The sequence below is a fragment of the Nomascus leucogenys genome, chromosome 1a (genome assembly GCF_006542625.1).
Source record: "Nomascus leucogenys isolate Asia chromosome 1a, Asia_NLE_v1, whole genome shotgun sequence".
Classification (NCBI taxonomy): domain Eukaryota; kingdom Metazoa; phylum Chordata; class Mammalia; order Primates; family Hylobatidae; genus Nomascus; species Nomascus leucogenys.
In genome coordinates, this window is record NC_044381.1 from 93,896,177 (window position 1) to 93,921,174 (window position 24,998).

At 38.7% G+C, this 24,998-nt stretch overlaps 1 protein-coding gene across 1 annotated transcript in view; it reads right to left on the bottom strand.

Moving 5' to 3' along the window:
* Positions 1–24,998, bottom strand: part of BAZ1A (bromodomain adjacent to zinc finger domain 1A) — a 118,767-nt gene that overhangs the window by 22,838 nt on the left and 70,931 nt on the right. The window contains exons 9-18 of the mRNA XM_030813352.1: positions 24,249–24,415; positions 19,774–19,869; positions 18,867–19,005; positions 16,918–17,064; positions 10,239–10,334; positions 9,891–10,115; positions 8,245–8,410; positions 7,599–7,712; positions 4,688–4,812; positions 415–1,011 (exon numbers count right to left, since the gene is read on the bottom strand). Of these exons, the coding sequence (XP_030669212.1) occupies positions 415–1,011; positions 4,688–4,812; positions 7,599–7,712; positions 8,245–8,410; positions 9,891–10,115; positions 10,239–10,334; positions 16,918–17,064; positions 18,867–19,005; positions 19,774–19,869; positions 24,249–24,415 (1,872 nt within the window). The remainder of the gene's footprint in view (positions 1–414; positions 1,012–4,687; positions 4,813–7,598; positions 7,713–8,244; positions 8,411–9,890; positions 10,116–10,238; positions 10,335–16,917; positions 17,065–18,866; positions 19,006–19,773; positions 19,870–24,248; positions 24,416–24,998) is intronic.

A 24,998-nucleotide genomic window follows, 5' to 3' on the forward strand; every position in this document is an offset into this window, starting at 1 on the left:
CCTTGCAGCCAAGCTCCAAAGAAGTGACCATTAGTGGAATTCACAGCCAAAACCCTTAATGAGTAACCTCACTCACCATAATCTGTACAAAACTGATGGCAGCCTTAGAGTCTATTCTTGGGTTTCAGAGTCTACTGACCAAGGAATAAGGAGATCAGGGAGAATATGTATTTTGTTAACATCACAGATGTGTTCCTCATAATTCAAATAGAATCCAGTGGAATTTAGAGAATCTTGTTTCTATAAAGAAATACATTCCCAAACTCTACTAACTTGCAAACTAAAAGGATAGCCTAAATCAAAGATAAGTTGTTGTAAATGTATTTCTAATAGGTTGCAAAAACGCTTAATCCTGAATGACCAGAGATTAGGGGGAGGAAAAAAAAGTAAAAACAATTTTCATTGAAAATTTACCTGAAAAATGAAATTTCTCTTCAGAAAAACGGGCTAGCTGTGCACATATTCTGCTTTTCTCTTGTAACAAAGTTTCTTTTAAGGCACTTTCTCTATGTCCTCTAGAATTAAGAGCTTCAATAAGCTGGTCTAGCTGTTCACAAGAACTGTAAAAGCACCACCGATTTGGCTTATGCACTGGTTTTGGCAGCTGCACAGAATAGTCACATGGACCTTGGTCAATGTTGGAGGTAGATTCAGACATCAAAGGCTCTCCAGTTTTAGTGGATACCTGAGGATCTTGAGACTGTACATTATTCTGAAATGATGAAGGTCTAGGCAACAGCATGTCTTCAGTAAGACCAGAATAATCCTCTTCAATAAAGAGTCCAGGAATAGAAGGGAAAATCCAGTATCGTCTATACATGCGGTCGCGACCCAAGGGAAAGATATTGGTACAGGCTATGGCACTTTGGATTTTTTCTAAGAGCTCTTTTTCTTTTCGCTGGTGTTCCTGTTTTAATGCTTCTTCCTCATCAGCAGTAAGAGGCTCTCTTGTTACACAGTTGATCTCTTCTTGCCTTGTAAATTCTTTAAATCCATTTTGTCCTCTTTTCCCTGTAGTTAAAATGTTTCATCATCATCATATTTCAAGTTTCCATTAGAAAAATATGAGATACAAAGTTACCCCAAATTATTAGGTGTTATGGACTGTGTCCCCTCTCCACAACCCCAAGTTCATATGTTGAAGCCCTAACCTCCAATGTGACTGTATTTGGAGATAGAACCTTTAAGGAGGTAATTAAGGTCATAAAGGTGGGGCCCTAATCCAACATGATTGGTGTTCTTAGATACCAGAGATCTTGTTATCTGACATGCACAGAGAAAAAGCCATGTAAGGATATAGCAAGAAGGCACTGTCTGCAAGCCAAGAAAAAGCCTCTTCAGATACCAACCCTGCTTGATCTTGGACTTCCAGACTCCAGAACTGTGAGAAAACAAATTTCTGAAATGTCTGTTGTTTAACCCACCCCAGTCTGTGGTATTTCATTATGGCAGCCCAAGCAGACTAATACACTATGTTAGGAAGAAATCAATATACTTAAATCTAAAGGGGCATGCAAAATCTGTCATTTTCATACTAGAGAGTGCAGTAGAGTATGTTAGTTATCCTCCAGTAGTCATCCCAGTCCTTCCTCTAAGGGAGGAATAATAGCAAACTACTTCTGGAGAAGACTAGCTTATAAATATTTGTCTTTGTGGATCTTATGGTCTTCACAGCTATTCAATTCCACTCTTGTGGCCCAAAAGCAATCACAGGCAACATGCAGACAATGAGCATGGCTGTGGTTCAATATAACTATTTATGGACAGTGAAATCTGAATTTCATATAATTTTCACTTATCACAAATGATCATTCTTCTTTTTTCCAGCCATTTAAATTGTAAAAATCCAGCTGGCACAGTGGCTCATGCCTGTAATCCCAGAACTTTGGGAGGCCGAGGTGGGCGGATTACCTGATGTCAGGAGTTCTTAACCAGCCTGGCCAACATGGTGAAATCCCGTCTCTACTAAAAATACAAAAATTAGCTGGGTGTGGTAGCAAGCACCTGTAATCCCAGCTACTCAGGAGGCTGAGGCATGAGAATCGCTTGAACCCAGGAGGGGGAGGTTGCAGTGGGCCAAGATCACGCCACTGTACTCCAGCCTGGGGGATAGAGTGAGACTGTCTCCAAAAAAAAGAGAAAATTCCTTTTTAGCTTATGAGTTATACAAAAACAGGGCAGGGCCAGGCACAGTGGCTCACATCTGTCAATCCCAACACTTTGGGAGGCCGAGGTGGCTGGATCACTTGAGGCCAGGAGTTTGAAACCAGCCTGGCCAACATGGCAAAACCCATCACTACTAAAAATACAAAAATCAGCCAGGTGTGGTGGTGTGCACCTGTAATCCCAGTTACTCGGGAGGCTGAGGCAGGAGAATCGCTTGAACTCAGAAGGCGGAGGTTGCAGTGAGCTGAGATGGCGCTACTGCACATCCTAGCCTGGGTGACAGAACGAGACTCCACCTCAAAAAACAATAACAAAAAAAAATGGGGCTGGCCAGATTTGGCATACAAACTTTTATTTACTAACCACTGGTAAATAAAAATTTGGGTAACAGAACCACTAGTTTTTAGCTGGGCACTTAGCAACCCAAAAGAAGGACAACATTCCCATAGTAGGCACAACTAAATGAAAAACTTTTGTTCAAAGAGATGGGATCAGAAGCACTGTGTGTACCCTCTGGACTGTGCTTCCCTTTCCTCCTTCCCATCTCCAACTAGCTAGAATGCAGACATGGTGATAAATCATTTTGGAACATGAGAATGGCAGCAAAACCCTAAGGACAGCAGTACCAACAAGATAGAAAGAGCTTGGACCCCTGATAATCTGCCTTGACTTTGACAATATGTTGGAATTAAATTTCTCTGTTGCTTCAGTTGCTGTCAAATTGCTTTGATAGTTGGGAAGTATTTTTTCATTCTATTTCTTTTGCTTGAAAGAGTTTGTGTAAGATTGGAATTACCTGCTTTTTAAAAAATTTTGCAGAATTCACCTGTGAAGTTGTCTAGGACTGATGTTTTCTCTGCAGAAAGATTTTAGTACTGATTCAAGTTCTTTAATGGTTTAAGACCATCTACATTAACAAATTTCTTCACAAATCCATTTTGATAATTTGTATTTTCTGGGATTTTATTTTTGCATACATTTTCAAATTCGTCAAAAATTGTGTATATCTCCTTATCTTTAAATTTCTACTCTATCCATAGTTATGTTGCTCCCCTTTCAGTCCTAACTTTATTATGATCACCCTCTTTATAAAAATCAATTTCAACAAAGGTTTGTCTAGTTTCTTTCTCAGACGAACACACTTTTGGATTTGTTGTTGTTCTTTATTATATATATATATATATATTTTTTTTTTTTTTGAGAAAGGGTCTTGCTCTGTTTCCCAGGCTGGAGTGCAGTGGTGCAATCAGGGCTCACTGCAGCCTTGATCTCCCAGGCTCAAGTGACCCTCCCATCTTAGCCTACTGAGTAGGTGGGACTACAGGTGCATGCCACCATGCCCAGCTTGCTTTCTGGGTACTTTTTGTAGCGATAGGGTTTCACCATGTTGCCAAGGCTGATTTTGAACTCCTGGGCTTAAGCAATCCACCTACCTTGGCCTCTCAAAGTGCTGGGATTACAGGCATGAGCCACTGCACCTGGCCCTACTATATTTTTATTTTCTATTAATTTCTCCTCTAATGTATTATTTCCTTCAGACTTGGGGGCGTTATTCTTTTTCCCCCACCATCTTCTTACATAAATGTCTAGCTCAGTTTGTGTTTCTTCTTTTCTCATATGTATTAAAGCTATACATTTTCCCCTAAGTAGAGGGGCTGTATTCAACACGTGTTAATATTCAGTAACGATTAGTTTGATTTGTTTTAAATATTTTTTAGTTTCCATTATGGTTTCTCTTTTGACCCAATATTTAGAAGTATGTTTTAAAGTTCTACTCATATTAGGTTCGCTTTAGATGTTGAAATCAATTGCATTGTAATCAGACAATACAGCTTCCATGATACAGGAAATTTTCTGTCTACTTAGAGTAACCATTTAGAAAAAAATACAGAAAAAAAAGATCCCATCCAAATTATAGGCACAGAATTAACTTAAGGATTTCTTTTGATAGTCATTAAATAAGGTCATTAAATAAATACACAAGAAATTTGTATTAACAACTTTTAAAAGATGTATTCGCTTTGATCTAGCAATTTATGAAATAATTTTAAGGCAGGAGAGATTACCATTTTCATCAATATGATACAAATTATAAGCATTATTGATCTTTATATCTCTAGCACATAGGAGGCATCCAATACATGCTGAATGAGTACATTATAGAATACAAATTTCTATTTGGCCCAAATAAAGTAGTAAATGTAAAAATTCAATGAAACTTGCTGACTAACCAAAAGTTGAAGTTATGAGAAACTGTCCTATTAACGACATAGGAATATTGTATCTTCTTTCTAAAGTATAGATGATGTGTAAATAATGACCCAATCATAAATGTACTAATAGGACTTCATAACACATTTTTACAACTCATCACAGCTATGAGGTGGCATTTAAAAAAACAAACACAGCCTGGAATCACAAACGAAAGCAATCAATATATTTCAGAGGAGCTGAATTAATAAAGTGCTTTATCAGTTAAAAACAAATACACAAGAATGCCCTTAAGAAATTTCAGTATTACCCCTTCTGCCTCTTTTATGTGATCCTGGGTCATCTTCATCTTCAGTGACCATATCTTGATCTAATTCCTTTTGCTCTGTGTCTTTGCTCTCAGTGCTAGTATCAAAATCTTCCCTTTCTTCCTCCCTTTAGGATAAAAACAAAGATGACATTTACTACTGAATATATAATTCCATTTATGAAATATTTATTGCTTGCTTATTAAGTACCAGGCATTATAGGCTTAGGAAGTAGTGAACAACATGACACAGTTTATGGTCTTGCAGAGAAAACAGATAATTACACAAATCATTTAAAAAATATGTAGTAAGTACTAAAACAAGAGAAGTTCAAGGTACTATGAAAACATTTCAAGGAGAACGAAACTGACTCTTAGGGATCAAAAAGGCTGGCTTGAAGAAGTGATATTTTACAATGTGAGACCAGGGAGATGGGGAGGAATGTGTGCTACAGAGGAATAACATACACAAAGGCACAGAGCTCAGGAGAAATGGGAGGAGCTTATAATTTTGAGAAAAGTGTAAAGGAGAAAGCAGTAATCCAAGAGGCAGATGAGAGAAAAAGGCAGGGTGAGATTAGGCTGGGCCTTGTAAGGCCTTATCCAAAAAACAACAGGAAAAAACCAGAAGAATTTAGAAAAGGGAAATGATATTAGAAAGTGCTGTAGCCACTGTGTGAAAAATTATCTGGGAAAGAAAGTAGATGAGGGGAGATCAGTAAAGAAGCCAGTAATAATAGTAACAGATCAGCAGTGGTCTAGGTGGCTGGCTAGGCAGTGATGGTGGCTTAGAGTAGGAAGGAGAGAAGATGATAAATAGTGGAGGAGAGAAATTCAGAAATAGTAAACAGGCAGAATGAACACAATATAGTTGTTTAATTCATTATGTTATCCAAATTAAAACTAAAATTATATGAACCTTGAAATAAATTACACCATTATGTTCTAAATCCAAAGTTGGGTTTTGCAAGCTCTAATGTAAAGAGTCAAGGAAAATGTAAATGAGTGGGGCTGAATGAATATTAAAAAAATATGAAGACGTGAAATCCGTACAGTGTTACTTTTCTTTTTTAAAAAACTGAGCCTACATACCATAACAATCACCATTTTAAAGTGTACAATTTAGTGGTCTTTAGTGTATTCACAAGGTTATGCAGTCATTACCACTGTCAATTCCAGAACACTTTCATCATACCAAAAGGAAACACCGTATCCATTAGTAGTCATTTCCCATTTCCTCTTTCCTGCTACCCCTGGCAACCATACATCTACTCTCTACTGATTTGCTTATTCTGGACATTTCATGTAAATGGAGTCATACAACATGTGGTCTTTTGTCACTAGTTGCTTTTTTTTTTTTTTTTGAGACAGAATCTCACTCTGCTGCCTAGGCTGGAGCACAATCTCGGCTCACTGCAACCTCCACCTCCAGGGCTCAAGCAATTCTCCTGCCTCTACAGGTGTGTGCCACCATGGCTGGCTAATTTTTTGTATTTTTAGTAGAGATGGGGTTTCACCATGTTGGCCAGGTTGGTCTCAAACTCCTGACCTCAGGTGATCCAGCCGCCTCAGCCTCCCAGAGTGCTGGGATTACAGGCGTGAGACACCGCACTTGGCCATGAGTAGCTTCTTTAGCATATATTTTCAAAGTTCATCCACATTATAGCCTGCATTAGAATTCCATTCCTTTTTATTGTTGAATAATATTCTCCTGTATGGACATACCACGGAAGAGATATACCTTTGTTTATCCATTCATCAATTGATGGACTTTGGGTTGTTATCACTTCTGGCTGTTAAGAATAATGCTGCTATGAACATTTGTGTATATATTTTTGGGTGAAGGTATGCTTTTAATTCTCTTAGGTATGTATCTAGGAGTGCAACTGCTGGGTCATACAGTAACAAATGGTTTAATTGTTTGAAGAACTGCCAAACTGTTTTCCAAAGTAATTGCATCATTTACATTCCCAAAAGCAATGTATGAGAGTCCTGACTTCTCAGCTCCTCATCAAAACTTGTTATTGTTTGTCAATTTTATTACAGTCAGCCTACTGGGTGTGAAGTGGTATCTTACTGTGGTTTTGATGTACATTTCCCAGATGATTAATGACGCTGAGCATCTTCTCATGTACTTATTGCATATCTTCTTTGGAGAAATGTCTATTCAAATCCATTGCTCACTTTTTAATTGGGTTGTTTTTAAAATTTTTTTTTTTCTTTTTATTATTTCTTCTTTATATTTTGACATTTAAAAAATTAACTCCCTATTCTGAATCTTTCAATTTTTTATTGTTGAGTTATAAGAATTCTTTTATATTCTGGATACAAGTCCCTTATCAGATATACGATTTGCAAATATTTTCTTCTATTGCGAGTTTGTGACCTAAGATCTTAAGGCTTATTAATGGGTATTTTTACACACAAGTATTAAAAAGTCAAAGTCAATATACTAATTTTGGAATATTGAGTTTTTCCAGAACTTTCCTTTGCAGATTTCATTAAAAAAGAAAAAAGACGATTTCTGTCAAATTCCTACTTGTTTTCATAGACAATCCTATCTCAAATATTCTAAAATGCAATAAAATACTTGGGTATCTCTAAATTACTTAAGGTGCTGTCATCCTCTCCCTATATCATCTACCAAAAAACATCCAATCTCAACCCTGTTCCTCTATACGGCACAGAATAACTCTGTGAAATACAGTGTACACCTGTGATACTGGTGGAGGGGAGAGAGAAATATATTATTGGTTAAAAATAGCCTATTGAGTGTTTTTCTGGGAAATTATCATGTACCTATAATAAAAAGACAACTTTTCTAAAAATGTGAAAGCATTTTTAGAGTTTAAGGTGTCTGGTTTTTATTCTTTATGTATGGTAAAGCAGGTGAACAGTGTGATTCAAACCATACCCAATAGATATATCTGCCGTTGAATTTCTTTGCTCATCTTCTTTGAGTTTTTCTTGTTTCTCTTTCATTTTTTGTTCTTGCTCCTTAAGTTTTTCTTCCTTCCTTTTACGAATTCTAAAAGTTAAAATGAAATATGGTAGTCTATCTGATGCACATATACTTTTCACTTTTAGCATCTTGTCTTTAATCAAATCATGGAAAGTACTCCAAACATTATTATAAAACTATAATGTAGTAATCATTCACAAGCTTTTTTCTTTTTTTTTTTTTGAGACAGAGTTTCACTCTTCTGCCCAGGCTGACCCTGCTTCCCAGGATCAAGTGATTCTCGTGCCTCAACCTCCCAAGTAGCTGGGATTAGAGGCATGTGCCACCACGCCCGGTTAATTTTTGTATTTTTAGTAGAGACGGGGTTTGGCCATGTTGGCCAGGCTAGTCTTGAACTCCTGACCTCAAGTAATCCGCCCTCCCAAAGTGCTGGGATTGCAGGCGTGAGCCACCACGCCTGGCCTCATTCACAAGCTCTTAGTAAAGCCATCAAACATCAGTACAATGAATGCCACATTACAGCACCATGTGAAATATGGTTTTAAATGCAAAGAAATAAACAGCTTTCATTAACACAACTATTACAATTATCTCTTACCTGGCAGCTGCTTCTTCCCTCTCTTTTCGATGTTGTTCTGCTTTTAATTCCCGGAACTCCTGCTTTGCCTGTCGTAATATATCAACATAATCTTCAATAAAATCCCTAGTTGAAACTAGGGTCAGTAGCTTTCCACAGAGAGCATGGAGTATCTTCATTTTTTCTCCTGTCAAAAATTGGTAAATACTTCTGTATTATCAATCACAACAAATGAATTGTGTTTGAACTTTTTAAATTTGTGGCTCAATGTGAAAGTGCCTAATAAAGAATACGGAGTAGTCTCTCAAACATGTCAATGACATGTCTTCAGAAAAAAGCAATTATGGGCCAGGCGCAGTGGCTCACACCTGTAATCCCAGCACTTTGGGAGGCCGAGGTGGGCAGATCACCTGAGGTCAGGAGGTCGAGACCAGCCTGGCCAACATGGTGAAACCCCATATCTACTAAAAATACAAAAATAGCTGGATGTGGTGGTATGCGCCTATAGTCCCAGCTACTTGGGAGGCTGAGGCTGGAGAATCACTTGAACCCAGAAGGCGGAGACTGCTTTGCGCCAAGATCGCACCACTGCACTCCAGCCTGGGCGACTGAGTGAGACTCTGTCTCAAAAAAAAAAGGCAACTTTGAATCCAATTTACAGCTATTGATATATGAGGCATTTCAAATGTCCATCTTGTATACTAGTTAAGTAAACATGAGAAATTTTGTAATTACCAATTGTTTTTCAAGTTTTATTTTACTTATTTGAGATGGAGTCTCGCTCTGTTGCCCAGGCTGGAGTACAATGGTACCATCTGGGCTCACAGCAACCTCTGCCTCCTGGGTTCAAGCGATTCTCCTGCCTCTGCCTCCAAGTAGCCGGGACTACAGGCGCACAGCACCACGCCCAGCTAATTTTTGTATTTTTAGTAAAGATGGTGTTTCACCATGTTGGCCAGGCTGGTCTCGAACTCCTGACCTCAGGTGATCTGCCCACCTTGGCCTCCCCAAGGTGCTGGAATTACAAGCATGAGCCACTGTGCCCGGCCCTCAAGTTTTAATTTTTTGGCTGAGTAACTGAAGTTCAAATCAATACTAAATTATAATCCCATGAATTAAAAAAAAGACAATGGTAAATTACTACTTCTAAAACACTGCACAAAAAAACCACCATAAATTACAAAGACTGCAAATGTTAGGAAGTAAGGTATTCTACTTTATTGTATGTTCTCTAAAGTATACTAAACTCTTTACTTGTACATGCAATTTTTTAAAAAAAGGAAGTGAAAAATAGCTTCATCTTAACCTCATATACTGTTTCTCATACCTCAAACACTTATTCAAGTGAATGGCAGGATTTAGCAGCCATTTAGATTTAAACTTCTGATACACTAGTGAATACAAGAGAAAGCTAATTTTCTAGCGAATTCTAACCCTTTTAAACTCAGTAGATGTAGTAGACTAATAATACATTTAAAAATATTAGAAAATCCAAATAAAAGACAATCATAAATAAAGTTAATATGAATAATAACAATAGTTTGCTTTCTCTTTTTCTCTTTTAATACTGATTTATTGTAAAATTTCTCATCAGCTCCTTAGTTTTCTGGGCATAAGAGGGTAGAGGAAGTGGGCAGGTTATGCAAATTCCAATTTGCAAAGCTTACCTGGTGTCAAATCATACACTGAGGTGCTTGACAGTTTCTTCACTAGACTGGGATTGCTCAAACGAAGCTCCATACAAGCATCATCTGTAGCATCAAATCCTCCTCGTTTTTGATATCTATACTTTGCATTTGCTGATGTTACATCAGCACCTGAAGCTAAGATGTGCAGTCTGAGGATTTCTGAAAGAGTGCAGCTATCAAGATCCAAACTTTTCAAACTGCAGCCTATAGTTGTTAAAAATGAAATAGTCATTTAGAATATAAACAATAAATACTCAGCAATGTAAATATGCCTTTATAAAGTTAAAAATAAAAAGCCAAACAAAAAAAAACAAAACCCACACATACCCTGGTGTAACTGTGGCCATGCAGCTGCCAAAGATGCAACTGCAGACAGTGCAGATTTTGTGGGGTCTGCATCTTCATCCAAAGCCTCTGTTAAATCTTTAAGGAAATAAATACTTTATTCTAGTGCAAATCAAAGCTTGAATATTTGGGAATAATGCCCGTTTTAAATGATGAAAGAAACAGCAAACGCCTGAACATTCAGAACCTCAAAAGAACAAACACTAGGTACAAGCAATATTCACATTCTGCTTCATCACCACCTACAGCTATAAATCCTAAACCATGCACTACACACTGACATTTTCGTAACTTAACAGAAAAGACAATTTCCAAATTACCAATGAGACACACATAAACATTCCCCCAAAAGATAAAATGCACTTTAGAATTAAAAACAAATCTCCTCACTCAATATAACCTTAGAAAAGTCTACCTTGAAAATTGGAATCTATTTAAAGATACTCCAATTTTTATGATTTTTTTTTTTTTTTTTTTTTTTTTTTGAGACGTAGTCTTGCTCTGTCACCCAGGCTGGAGTGCAGTGGCACGATCTCGGCTCACTGCAACCTCCACCTCCTGGGTTCAAGCAACTCTCCTGTCTCAGCCTCCCAAGTAGCTGGGACTACAGGCACCTGCCACCACGCCCGACTAATTTTTGAATTTTTAATAGAGACGGGTTTTCATCTTGTTGGTCAGGCTGGTCTCGAACTCCTGACCTCGGGTGATCCACCCACCTTGGCCTCCCAAAGTGCTGGGATTACAGGCTTCGTGAACCACGGTGACCAGCCCTTTTATGGATATTTTAAGATTAAGTCATAACAAAGTATAGGTTGTAGCCATCACAAAATCATCACAGAAAATGAGCTAAAAAAAGTTAAAAGATGGCACTACTGTAATTTAACTATTGAAATATCTTCATTAAAATTTCACATTTTTATTTTGGAAAATTTCCCAGACCAAGTGCGGTGGCTCATGCCTGTAATCTCAGCACTTTGGGAGGCTGAGGTGGGCGGATCACGAGGTCAAGAGATTGAGACCATCCTGGCCAACATGGTGAAACCCCGTCTCTACTAAAAATACAAAAATTAGCTGGGTGTGGTGGCGCACACCTGTAGTCCCAGCTACTCGGGAGGCTGAGGCAGGAGAATCACTTGAACCTGGGAGGCAGAGGGTGCAGTGAGCCAAGATTGTGCCACTGCACTCCAGCCTGGTGACAGAGCGAGACTCTGTCTCAAAAAAAAAAAAAAAAAAAAAAAAAAAACTTCCCAATCCAAAAACCAATAGGGGCCGGGCACGGTGGCTCATGCCTGTAATCCCAGCACTTTGGGAGGCTGAGGCGGGCAGATCACCTGAGGACAGTAGTTTGAGACCAACTTGGCCAACATGGTGAAATCCCGTCTCTTCTAAAATACAAAAATTAACTGGGCGTGGTGGCGCATGTCTGTAATCCCAGCTACTTGGGAGGCTGAGGCATAAGAATCACTTGAACCTGGGAGGCGCAGGTTGCAGTGAGCCGAGATCACACCACTGCACTCCAGCCTGGGCAACAGAGTTAGACTCTGTCACAAAAAAAACAAAACAAAACAAAAAAACACAATAGGAAGACTTCCCTGAATTTTCTAAATAAACTGCTTTAGCTTTAAAACAGTGCTTAGCTTACAAATAGAACTAAACAGCAAATCTACTGGTACAAATATATGTAAAGCATTAGTATATCCAATTATTCCTAATTATAATACACAGATTGATCGAAATGTCAAGCTATGAAAAACCCTTCTATTATATCATAGTACAGTGTACACAAATTCAGACTAAGAGTCAGATAATGTATATTCTAGTATTAGCTATGCTAGTGCCTAGTAATGTGCCATTGAGACAAGTCACTTAATCTGGGGTTCATTTTTCTTTTCTTTTTTTTTTTTTTTGAAGATGGAGTCTCACTCTGTCACCCAGGCTGGAGTGCAGTGGCGCAATCTTGGCTCACTGCAACCTCCACCTCCCAGGTTTAAGCAATTATCTGCCTCAGCCTCCCAAGTAGCTGGGATTACAGGTGCCCGCCACCACGCCCGGCTAATTTTTTGTATTTTTAGTAGAGACAGGGTTTCATTATCTTGGCCAGGCTGACCTTGTGATCCACTTACCTCGGCCTCCCAAAGTGCTGGGATTACAGGCGTGAGCCACCATGCTCAGCCTAATTTTTCTTTTTCTTTTTGAGACAGGGTTTGAATCTGTTGCCCAGGCTGGAGTGCAGTGCTGCGATCTCAGCTCACTATAACTTCTGCCTTCCGGGCTCAAGCTATCCTCCCACCTCGGCCTCCCCAGTAGCTGGGACTACAGGCGCATGCCACCATGCCCACCTAGTTTTTGTATTTTTTGTAGAGGCGGGGTTTTGCCACATTGCCCAGGCTGGTCTCACATTCCTGAGCTCAACTGATCCACCTGCCCTGGCTTCCTGAAGTGCTGGGATTACAAGTGTGAGCCACCATGCCTGGCCCATTTTCTTAAAGGAATGACTCTAGATCAGCAGCTTTCAAATTCTTCCAAAAAAAAAAAATTCTTGAAAACTCAATATAAAAGAGATAAAAGATGCTCTTGCTAAAGTGAGATACGGAGATGAGAATTCTGCCTTTTCATCTTTCCAGCTCTCCTGCAGTGGCACTGAAGAATTTCTGAACAACTTGTAGGGTGCCTTGGGTTAGAGTTTGAATATCACTAGGCTAATCTTCTGTGGTTCTTTAGCCTTCTACTATATGACTCCCCTGCCAAAGTTCAAAGCCTGACAAAATTAACCTTAGAGAACAGTCCCTTACTAAAGGAAAAAGGCAGCTCTGGGATCGTATCTGATTACAATCATTGACAATTTCATGGCATTTAAAGCATACATAGGGCCACACAGGAGAAGCTATCTATAAAATTTGCATATATGCCAAAAGTCATTCCTACCAGACCTAATCTAGCCCAAATGACAGCAATCATATTCTTCTGTCGCAGAAAAATACTAGACCTAAAATTTCCTCAATGTTCATTTTACGTACAAAGCCAAACAAATTTAATTAATGAGCGCTCCAAAATTAATAACAGTCCTAGATACAAAGTTGTAAAAGTGTGTTGGCTCTCATCCTGCAGCAATCACCACATTCAACCTATACCATCTATAGAAAGTTATAATTTCCTAAGACAAAGGCTATAAAAAGGCCTTTAGGAAATGAAAAACCAATGAAATGTATTTTTAATTGTGTTAAAGTAATATGCTAAAATATATTCTTTAACGCTTTATCTATCATATGTCATTCTTAAGAAACTGTAAATATCATTCTAGGATTTGCTTAGTGATAGTCACTTGGGTACATCACAACCAAGAGAATATAGCTGAATTATATCCAGTATTTTATGACCACCTGCAACAGATATATTTATTGTCATGATAATCTAGAATTAGGTGCATACAATTCTAACACTAGACAATGATCCAACAAATACACAAAACTGTTCTATATAAAGAGGATGCTCTTGTTCCCATACTTTAAAGGGCTTTTTAGTTCATGATATAAGACTAAGGAGAGGAACTGATGTATTAAATGTAAGATTTTTTAAATTGGTAGTCAAAATCTCTCAGGTTTGTTATAAAAACAGGGAGACCAAGGGCCAAAGAAATTAGATGTTCTCAAAGACAAATAATTTTACAGGCAATGCCAGAGAAACAAATATTCAAAATTTCAACTTCTTTACCGTATTATGAAACAACATAGCACAATTGTAATGAGTATCTAGATCAGACTGCTTGAGCTTGTATCCCATCAATTCCTTATTAGCCATGTTTCTTCAAACTAAGCCTCAGTTTCTTTATATGTAAAATGGAGAAAATAATATCTACCTCAAAAGAGTAGTATGAGAATTTAATGAAACAATGCGTCTCTTACATTACTTATTAGCTGTGTGATCTTCAGTAACCATATAAAATGTGGCCAATAATAAATAACAGGGAAGTGAGAAAAGAGTGAAACATGCCAGACTTACTTTTTTTTCCCTCCCTAACATTTAAATAAATATTTTCTCTTTTTTTTTCCTTTGAAACAGGGTCTCACTCTGTCCCAGGATGGCATGCAGTGGCATGATCACAGATCACTGCAGCCTCAAACTCCCAGGGTCAAACAATCCTCCCACTTCAGCCTCCCAAGTAGCTGGGGCTATAGGCATGCACCACTACACCTGGCTAATTTTTATTTATTTATTTATTTATTTATTTATTTGAGACACAGAGTCTCTCTCTATTGCCTAGGCTGGAGTGCAGTGTCGTGATCTCGGATCACTGCAACCTCTGCCTCCTGGGTTCAAGGGATTATGGTGCCTTAGCTTCCCAAGTAGCTGGGATTACAGGCATGCACCACCATGCCTGGCTAATTTTTGTATTTTTAGTAGAGATGGGGTTTCACCATGTTGGTCAGGCTGGTCTTGAACTCCTGACCTTAAGTGATCTGCCCACCTTAGCCTCCCAAAATGTTGGGATTACAGGCATGAGCCACCACACCCAGCCTTGTTTTATTTTTTGTAGAGACAGGGGTCTCACTATGTCACCCAGGCTAAATATTTTCAAACAGAGCATTAAAACTTTTATTTAGTGGCCAATACTTACTTAGAGAGATACATCTTATATTAATACACAGTCCTATATAGGGAATAGTTATTTAAAAAACTCATAGATCAATAATAAAAGTGTAATGGCAGCTGGGCGTGGTGGCTCAAGCCTGTAATCCCAGCACTTTGGGAGGCCGAGGCGGTCAGACCCGGAGGTCGGGAGTTCGAGACCAGCCTCACCAACATGGAGAAACCCTGTCTCTACTAAAAATACAATATTAGCTGGGCATGGTGGCGCATACCTGTAATCCCAGCTACTCAGGAGGCTGAGACAGGAGAATTGCTTGAACCCGGGAGGCGGAGGTTACAGTAAGTCAAGATTGTGCCACTGCACTCCAGCCTGGGCAACAAGAGTGAAACTCCATCTCAGAAAAGAAAAGAAAAGAAAAGAAAAGAGAAAAGAAAAGAAAAGAAAAGAAAAAAGAGAAAAGAGTAGTAATGGCAATTCAAACACCAACCATTGCTTAATATATATTTTTCCTTTATACTGATTTTCCCATACCATTTCCTTTTTACCACACTTTTGTTTTCCACCATGACTTCCAAAACTACAAAATTCAAATCTGGAATTAAATACAGCTTTATGTCTTGTATTGTTAGAATTTGATCAATAACCCTATAATGCTGTTGGCCACTAATAAACAGCTAAAAGAATTATCATTTAATTGACTAAATTATCTGAGATGACAGTAGGGGTCATATTGCTTAAAATGGTCTTAATAAGGAACCTATGGTGGTTAGCACTCAAGCTAGATATAAATATATTTTTGCTTGAACTCAGGCTGTAAAATCAAAAGGCAACAAACATCAATGCATACTCATCAATATCCTGTTGCTTCAGAGACCAGGCATAAAGAAAGATGATCCTGAATTATCTAAGGTCAACAAAACTATCTGACTGGAGGAATGTCCCATCTTTCTGTACCAATATTCTGATATCAAGATGTCTCCTAACAGTTCTTTCTTACTGTGAATTTTTATGCAACGCACTCAAGTATTGTTTAATCAAGTTTCTGGTCCTAAATCTCATATATGGCAAAGCTGAGGGTATTATTCAGGACGCCAAATCAATCTCTTATTAGAAATGCTTAACATTTCCTCTGACTGAGGTAAATCCTAAACAAAATAGTGAACATACTGTTTTAAAAATATGAAAGGGTTTGCCTCAAGAATTATCCCTACATTAACACGTACCATACACTGACTCCAGATATTTAAGCGTACAGAACTTAAAGGGTAAATTATCTAGTTCAAACTCAGAAGTAAAATTTTACTTAACTCTGATGTAAAAACTGTCAGATCTAAAATGAAATCAGTGTAGTATTTTCATTTTAAAGTATTAATTACAATTAAAGTATTTCCTGGCCAGGCGCAGTGGCTCACGCCTGTAATCCCAGCACTTTGGGAGGCCAAGGCGGGTGGATCACCTGAGGTCAGAAGTTCGAGACCAGCCTGACCAACACAGTGAAACCCCGTTTCTATTTAAAAAATACAAAAATTAGCTGGGCATGGTGGCGGGCGTCTGTAATCCCAGCTACTTAGGAGGCTGAGGCAGGAGAATTGCTCCAACCTGGGAGGCGGAGGTTGTGGTGAGCCAAGATCACGCCAATGCACTCCAGCCTGGCAACAGAGCGAAACTCTGTCTCAAAAAAAAAAAAAAAAAAAAAGTATTTCCTTAGTTGAGGGCCAAAAAATACCCCAAAAAACAAAGAAACAGTGCTAGAGTGCTAGTTAGCAGAATTTCTTGGAATTACAGATACTGGTCAATGAAATCTGTAATGCTCCTAAATCATAGGAAAAGTCTAAAGGAATAAAAGCAAGATAGACTGAGGGAAAATATCTTTAAGGTTGTCAGACACAGGTTATACCAAAACAAAATTTTTATAACATAATCCATATGTTGTAGCATATGATACAACATCAGGTAACCTGAACAACTATATTTTATAAGCATAAAAGCCAATTTCATTTAAAATCAGCCTTCAAAAATTAGTTTCGCTACAAAACTACTATGGTTCAGTCAGCAATAACGTTGAACTCTGACCTTTGGTGTCAGCATCAGTTAGTTGCTCTTTGGCTACTTCCTCTTCTTCTTCAGCTATTGCCTGGAAGATTGCAGTCAGGAAGAAAAAAAGCAATTCACACAGTGGGCCTTCACTGTCATTTCCTACAAGAGCTTCCTCTAATACTTCTGTGAATAAAATGTTTAAAATAAATTTAAAGTTCTGTTCATGTACTGAAAAAACAACTCCACTGGAATAAACATGTAATCAACAATAGTATGTGCGACTATTTTCTTAAGCATCAATTTATGAAAGTATAACCAAGTATTATCCAAGCCAAAATAAGAAACAACTTATAATGATTACAATAAAATCGTAAGCCAAAGTCACCTCATTCAAGTAAGTCAAAATAGCCTCAAAAGTTCAACATATTTCATTTAAATTTAAATTTAAGATACAAATTAAGGCACATTTCAAAAATTACAATTTTATTCTAATCTGAACAATGCAAATATTTGTTATTGTGCCACTGTTCTTGAGGGCTATGTATATGCAAATAGTGCATAGCAGAGGTCATTATCCGCATTAGGTTTTAATCCTAATATTATGTCATAATATTAAGTCATAAATGTTTCTTATCTAATTCATCTAACCTAAACCAGCACTGTTCAGACCTCCTTAATCTATAAGACACAATGATTCTTGCCTCATCCACCTCATAAGGAGACATAAAAGAATTTGAAAGCCCTCCTAAAGAATATACATTAAATATTAAATTAAGAGTGGCATTATAGGACGGGCACAGTGGCTCACGCCTGTAATCCCAGCACTTTGCGAGGCCAAGGCGGGCGGATCACGAGGTCAGGAGATCAAGACCATCCTGGCTAACATGGTGAAACCTCGTCTCTACTAAAAATACAAAAAAATTGAGTCAGGAGCTGTGGCTCACGCCTGTAATCCCAGCACTTTGGGAGGCCAAGGCGGGCAAATCACAAGGTCAGGAGTTCAAGACCAGCCTTCAAGACAGTAGCCTGTCTCTACTAAAAATACAAAAATTAGCTGGGGGTGGTGGCGGGTGCCTGTAATCGCAGCTACTTGGGAGGCTGAGGCAGTGAATTGCTTGAACCCTGGAGATGGAGGTTGCAGTGAGCCGAGATCACGCCATTGCACTCCAGCCTGGGCGACAGAGCGAGACTCCGTCTCAAAAAAAAAAGAAAAAAATTAGCTGGGTATGGTGGTGGGTGCCTGTAGTCCCAGCTACTTGGGAGGCTGAGGCAGGAGAATTGCTTGAACCCTGGAGGTGGAGCTTGCAGTGAGCCAAGATTGCGCCACTGCACTCTAGCCTAGGCGACAGAGCAAGACTCTGTCTCAAGAAAAAAAACAATGAGTGGCATTATAATTCTCTATTTCAAAGTCTCTACATGGATTTTAAGAAAATTATTTTACCATGTGACAGCCAAAAATTCGAAATTTGATCCAAATCTTTCCTTATACTAAACTCATTATAAATGTTTATACAAAGTAAAAGTATGTAAGTACACAGGCCAAAGAGAATTACAAATTAAAGGTAGGCAATAACCTGTCTGCAAACACCCATATACCACTCCCTGCTCAAGAAGTGGAGTCTATTCCACAATCCTGTTGAATCCCACGGTGGCCTCTCACTGCTCTGACCAATGGAATGTGGCAGAAGTAAGGCTGTGCCAATTCCAGGCCTAGGCTTTAAGAGGGCTAGCAGTTTCTGCTTCCTGCTTCTTAGAGCCCCCAGGTGCCACATAATAAGTATGAGATACTCTGATGAAATGAAAGGCCACATGAAGAGGACCGAGGCACCAGACCTGTGTGAGAAGAAGCCATTTTGAACATCTAGCCAGACCAGAGAGATCCCAGCTCCAGTGCCCCCACAGAACCTTACAGGATGGCTTGTTTTTTTAAAGCCACTAATTTTAAGATGAACTATAATGTAGCAATAGATAACTAAAGCACTTGCCTAGGGTTACTCCATCAGGAAACTCATCTTGAAGATCAAAAAGTTCCCCAAATGCATTAAGGAACTCCAAAACCATCAGAGCATCACCAAAGATTTCAGGAGGTAGTCTAGTTTTCACTGGTGTTGGTTCTGGAAGTTCCTGAAAGATTAAACAATTTATATAACTATTTGAACCAAGAACAGGAAAACTTAAAAGGTAGAGATGACATACTTTTTACCTAACTATTAAGAAGTATTCTTTGTAAGCTACTGGTTCTCAACCCTTGCTGTTTATCACAATCAGCTTTGAAACTTCTAAAATTATAGATGTCCTGAACTTGTTCCAACTTTACTAAATCACAGTTCCTGAGAAGGGACTGGGAGAAAGGAACATTTTCTTCCTTATACTTATACTTCCTTAACTTTAGGCTGAGTGTATTTCTGACTATATTTCCTAGTAAGAGTCTCTTAACCCACATTCTGAAGTCAAATCAGCTGTGAAATACTACCTTCAATGTAGTATCACCTTATGATTTGGAACATAATTAATCTACCATCTACTGATTTTGATTTACTGAAATTGAATGAGTTTGATTTGGACACTTTGGCCATTTCTGGAAATAGGCAGAATCCTTACCTAGCAATCAAGCTAAATGCATGCCTGGCTACAGTGGTTTTTGGATTATTAAGGATCACACAAACTGACCTATTATTTCTACAGAATAAGAATCATTATCAAAGCTGATTATAAAACACTAACAATGCTACCTTGGAATTCTAAGTGTGAACATTTGCTTAACTAGCTATTTCCTCTCGGTTAAATATAAAGAAAAGAGGCTGCTATTAAATAAAAGAATGATTTCATCAGCAAAGCCACACAGGGCATTTAAAACCTATGTGTGCCAAACATCACATAACATGTTTATACCTTAAGGTCATCACATTCCATATCTTCTCTAGGTTTACTCCACTGTTTTAAGTATTCCACATATTTTCGCTTTTCTTCACGTAACTTCTCTCTTTCCTAAAAATTTTTAAAAGTTAATAACAATTCATGTAAGAAATTTACATGGCAGCATCGGCATCTCCTGAGAACTTGTTAGAAATGCAAATACTTGGACCTTACCCCATACCTACTGAAGCAGTAACTCTGAGGTTAGGACTTGGCAACTGGTGTTCTAGCAAGCCCTTCTGGTGGTTTTTAATACACGCTAAAGTTTTAGAACCACTGATCAAAATAATACCTATCAAAATAATGCTATGAAGACTGAAAATGGGCCGAGTGCAGTGGCTCACATATGTAATCTCAGCACTTTGGGAGTCAGAGTCAGGTGGATTACTTGAGGTCAGAAGTTTGAGACCAGCCTGGCCAAAATGGTGAAACTCCATCTCTACTAAAAATACAAACATATATATATATGCTGGGTGTGGTGGCACGCGCCTGTTGTTCCAGCTACTCAGGAGGCTGAGGCACAAGAAGCGCTTGAACCCAGGAGGAGAGGGTTGGGGTGAACTGAGATCACACCACTGCACTGCAGCCTGGGCAGCTCTTGAATAAATATTAATTTAATCTGACTTGATCTATAGCTTTCCCTCTACTTCCTATCAATAAGATCCTAGCAAAATAAATTATTAGACTGCCTAAAATGAAACTTCCCCTTATATTTGTAATACATTTGTCATTTTCAAGATTCATTTGAATCTGATAACAGCCTAGAGACACAAAGAGGGAACAATAATTAAAAGCAACAATATTAGAATAGATGGACTTCTTTCTTGTAATTCAGGCTATTTCTCTTACTCTCTCGGTCTTTTGAAACCCTTACTTTTTGATTCTGGTTTTTGAAATTGCAAGATAAATAATAACTGCTAAATGTCTCTAATAAAGCAGTGTAAGTAAAATATTTTACTATTTTTCCAGTAAGTATATTTAATATGTTATTATTCTCTTCTTTGAAATTTAGGAAGAACAGAGGTAAACAGATGTGCACTTATCAAATTTTCAACATAAAATGCCTAGATAGTTACAGAACTTGCTGTAACTTGAATAGTCTGCTTAAATAAATTATCCACCCCCAACCTCAGAAATAATTCTTATAGGATCAAATAAGGTTAACATTCTAATTCATTGTTGCTAACAGAGTAAATAAGCACATGCTTGGGAAATACTTAGTGATGTATATGTATAGAAAGTTTTAAAAATATTCTTACCCTTTGATTTATTCTACTTCTACAAATTTATCCTGGGACATAGTCCAAAAAAAAAGAAGACTTTATTGAGAAATTTGAACACAGCAGTATTATTTAAAGCACTTAGCTATGACTAATAAGTTATGCAGTCATTAAAAATTCCACTTAAGATTATTTAATAACATGAAAGAATGTTTATGATCATGTTAGATAAAAAAAAGCATATAAAACTTTAAATGGTGAGTGATCTGTTTTTTTAAGGCAGAGGATAAAGACTAGAAATAAACAAATCAAAGTGTTAATTCTCTCTGGCCAGGTGCAGTGGCTCATGCCTGTAATCCTAGCACTTTGGGAGGTCGAGGCGGGCAGATCATTTGAAGTCAGGAGTTTGAGACCAGCCTGGCCAACATGGTGCAACCCCATCTCTACTAAAAATACAAAAATTAGCCAGGCGTGGTGGTGGGCACGTCTAATCCCAGCCACTCGGGAAGCTGAGGCAGGAGAATTGCTTGAATCTGGGAGGCAGAGGTTGCACTGAACCCAGATCAAGCCACTGCATTTCAGCCTGAGCGACAGAGTGACACTCCATCTCAAAAAAAAAGTGTTAATTTTATCTCTAAATGTTACCATCAGATTTCTGGTGATTTTTCTGTCCTCTATGTTTTCTGGAGTAAACTTATATTAGACCTCCTATACCACCTCAATGGCCTATTTGACAAACATTTGGTTTCCCTTCCAAGATGGCTGAATAGGAACAGCTCCGGTCTGCAGCTCCCAGCGTGATCAATGCAGAAGAGGGTGATTTCTGCATTTCCAACTGAGGTACCTGGTTCATCTCATTGGGACTGGTGCCCACGGAGGGCGAGCCAAAGCAGGGCGGGCATCGCCTCACCCAAGAAACGCAGGGTGTCAGGGGATTTCCCTTTCCTAGCCAAGGGGAGCCTGGACAGACTGCACCTGGAAAATCGGGACACTCCTGCCCAAATACTGCGCTTTTCCAACAGTCTTAGCAAACGGCACACCAGCAGATTACATCCCACGCCTGGCTCAGCGGGTCCCATGCCCACAGAGCCTTGCTCACTGCTAGTGCAGCAGTCTGAGATCCACCTGCGAGGCAGTGGCCTGGCAGCGGGAGAGGGGGTCCGCCATTGCTGAGGCTTGAGTGGGTAAACAAAGCAGCCGGGGAAGCTCAAACTGGGCGGAGCCCACCGCAGCTCTGAAAGGCTGGCTGCCTCTGTAGACCACACCTCTGGGGGCAGGGTGTAGCTGAACAAAAAGCAGCAGAAACTTCTACAGACTTAAACATCCCTGTCTGGCAGCTCCTAGCACGGTTTTTGAGCTCTGAGAACAGAGAGACTGTCTCCTCAAGTGGGTCCCTGACCCCTGTGTAGCCTAACTGGGAGACACCTCCCAGTAGGGGCCAACTGACACCTCATACAGGTAGGTGCCCCTCTGAGATGAAGCTTCCAGAGGAAGGATAAGGCAGCGATATTTGCTGTTCTGCAATATTTGCTGTTCTGCAGGCTCCGTTGGTGATACCCAGGCAAACAACCTCATCAAAAAGCAGGCGAAGGATATGAACAGACATTTCTCAAAAGAAGACATTTATGCAGCCAAAAGACACATGAAAAAATGCTCATCACTGGTCATCAAAGAAATGCAAATCAAAACCACAATGAGATACCATCTCACAGCAGTTAGAATGGCGATCATTAAAAAGTCAGGAAACAACAGATGCTGGAGAGGATGTGGAGAAATAGAAATGCTTTTACACTGTTGGTGGGAGTGTAAACTAGTTCAACCATTGTGGAAGACAGTGTGGCGATTCCTCAAGGATCTAGAACTAGAAATGCCATTTGACCCAGTGATCCCATTACTAGGTATATACTGAAAGGTTATAAATCATGCTGCTATAAAGACACGTGCACACGTATGTTTACTGCTGCACTATTCACAATAGCGAAGACTTGGAACCAACCCAAATGTCCATCAATGATAGACTGAATTAAGAAAATGTGGCACATATACACCATGGAATACTATGCAGCCATAAAAAAGGATGAGTTCATGTCCTTTGCGGGGACATGGATGAAGCTGGAAACCATCATTCTCAGTAAACTATCACAAGGACAGAAAACCAAACACTGCATGTTCTCACTCATAGGTGGGACTTGAACAATGAGAATACTTGGACACAGGGTGGGGAATATCACACACCAGGGCCTGTTGTGGGGTGGGGGGAGGGGGGAGGGATAGCATTAAGAGAAATACCTAATGTAAATGACGAGTTAATGGGTGCAGCAAACCAACATGGCACATGTATACATATGTAACAAACCTGCACGTTGTGCACGGGTACCCTAGAACTTAAAGTATAATTAAAAAAAAAATTCAAGGGAGACTATAGACAACTAAAATGGGCACAGAGCATGTAATATGATCCTCTAAGGTTACTTGTGAATATCCCAAGAAATCTCTGAAAATGACTTTGGAGGAAACCAGCTATAGAATTCTCTAAGGAATATGTATCACTGAAGACCACAATCAAAGATTTGCTGAAACACTATTATTACACCTTATTTTTCAAGTAGGATAAGAACATTATTCATTTTTTTTTTTGAGACGGAGTCTTGTTCTGTCGCCCAGGCTGGCGTGCAGTGGCGTGATCTTGGCTCACTGTAACCTCCACCTCCCATGTTCAAGCGATTCTCCTGCCTCAGCCTCCTTCGTAGTTGGGATTACAGGCGCATACTACCATGCCCTGCTAAGTTTTGTATTTTTAGTAGAGATGGGGTTTCACCATCCTGGCCAGGCTGGTCTCGAACTCCTGACCTCATGATCCACCTGCCTTGGCCTCCCAAAGTGCTGGAATTATAGGTGTGAGCCACTGCACCCGGCCTATTTTATTTTTCAAACTGCGTATTTTACCTCTTAAAGTTTTACATATAAACTTTTACATATATAATCTTCCCTAAATTTGGAAGTCTAAACAACAAAATCATTTAGAACTGCATTCTAAAAGAAGTTTTAAGTGATGTGTAAAGGCATGTTAAATTTTCCAAAGCAAAAGGGAGATAAACAAATCAACTTTCTATGCATATTCATAAATGTGAATGAAAGTAGTAAAAGCATTTAAAAATCAACCATAGCTGTAGATATGTAAAGTAGTATTACTATATGTAGAGAGTATAGCTAATATACTCAAATGAATACCTTTTCTCTTTCTACTTTAAGCCTCTCTTTTTCTTCTTTTTTCTTTAGTCTCTCCTCTTCAACAATTTTTTTCAATTCTTCCCTCTTTTTCTCTTTATCTTCTTTTTCTTTTTTCTTCGCTTCTAGGGCATCTGCTTTTTCTCTTTTTAATTTAGCCTTTTCAAAAGCTGTGAAGAAAAATCAAACTTAGAACTATATATATAGACAAAATAACACTTGGCAATTTTTTTGATGTAACAACAGAATCCTTGAAATAATTTAAAGTTAAATGAGATTAGTAGAGACTCTTAAAATTCCTACAGGGAGCCAGCAGATTATTAAAACAGGAAAAGCAAATTGGCTAAGTTTATGACAAACTACAGTACTGGGACAAACATATCTGTGCCTTTGAAAGCCCTAACACCCAAAGTGTGATCTGAAGACCAGCAGTAAGGTTATCATCATCTTGTTAAAAAATGCATCATCTTGTTAAAAAATCATTCCCTCACCAGACCTAATTTACAATCTTCATTTTAACAAGATCCCCAAGTGATTCATATGTATATTCAGGTTTGGGAAGCAATGTTTTAAAAGGCTGTGTGAATCAAACAAAATAGCCCCAGTTTGTAAGCCCTGGAAACTCAAACTTCTGCTTAATCTAGCACTAAGCAATTTAATAGGGAATATGCAAGACCACGAAATTTTAAGAGATGAAGCGGTCTTATTTATAAAACAAGCAAACAAACAAACAATAGTTATCTGATAGAAAAA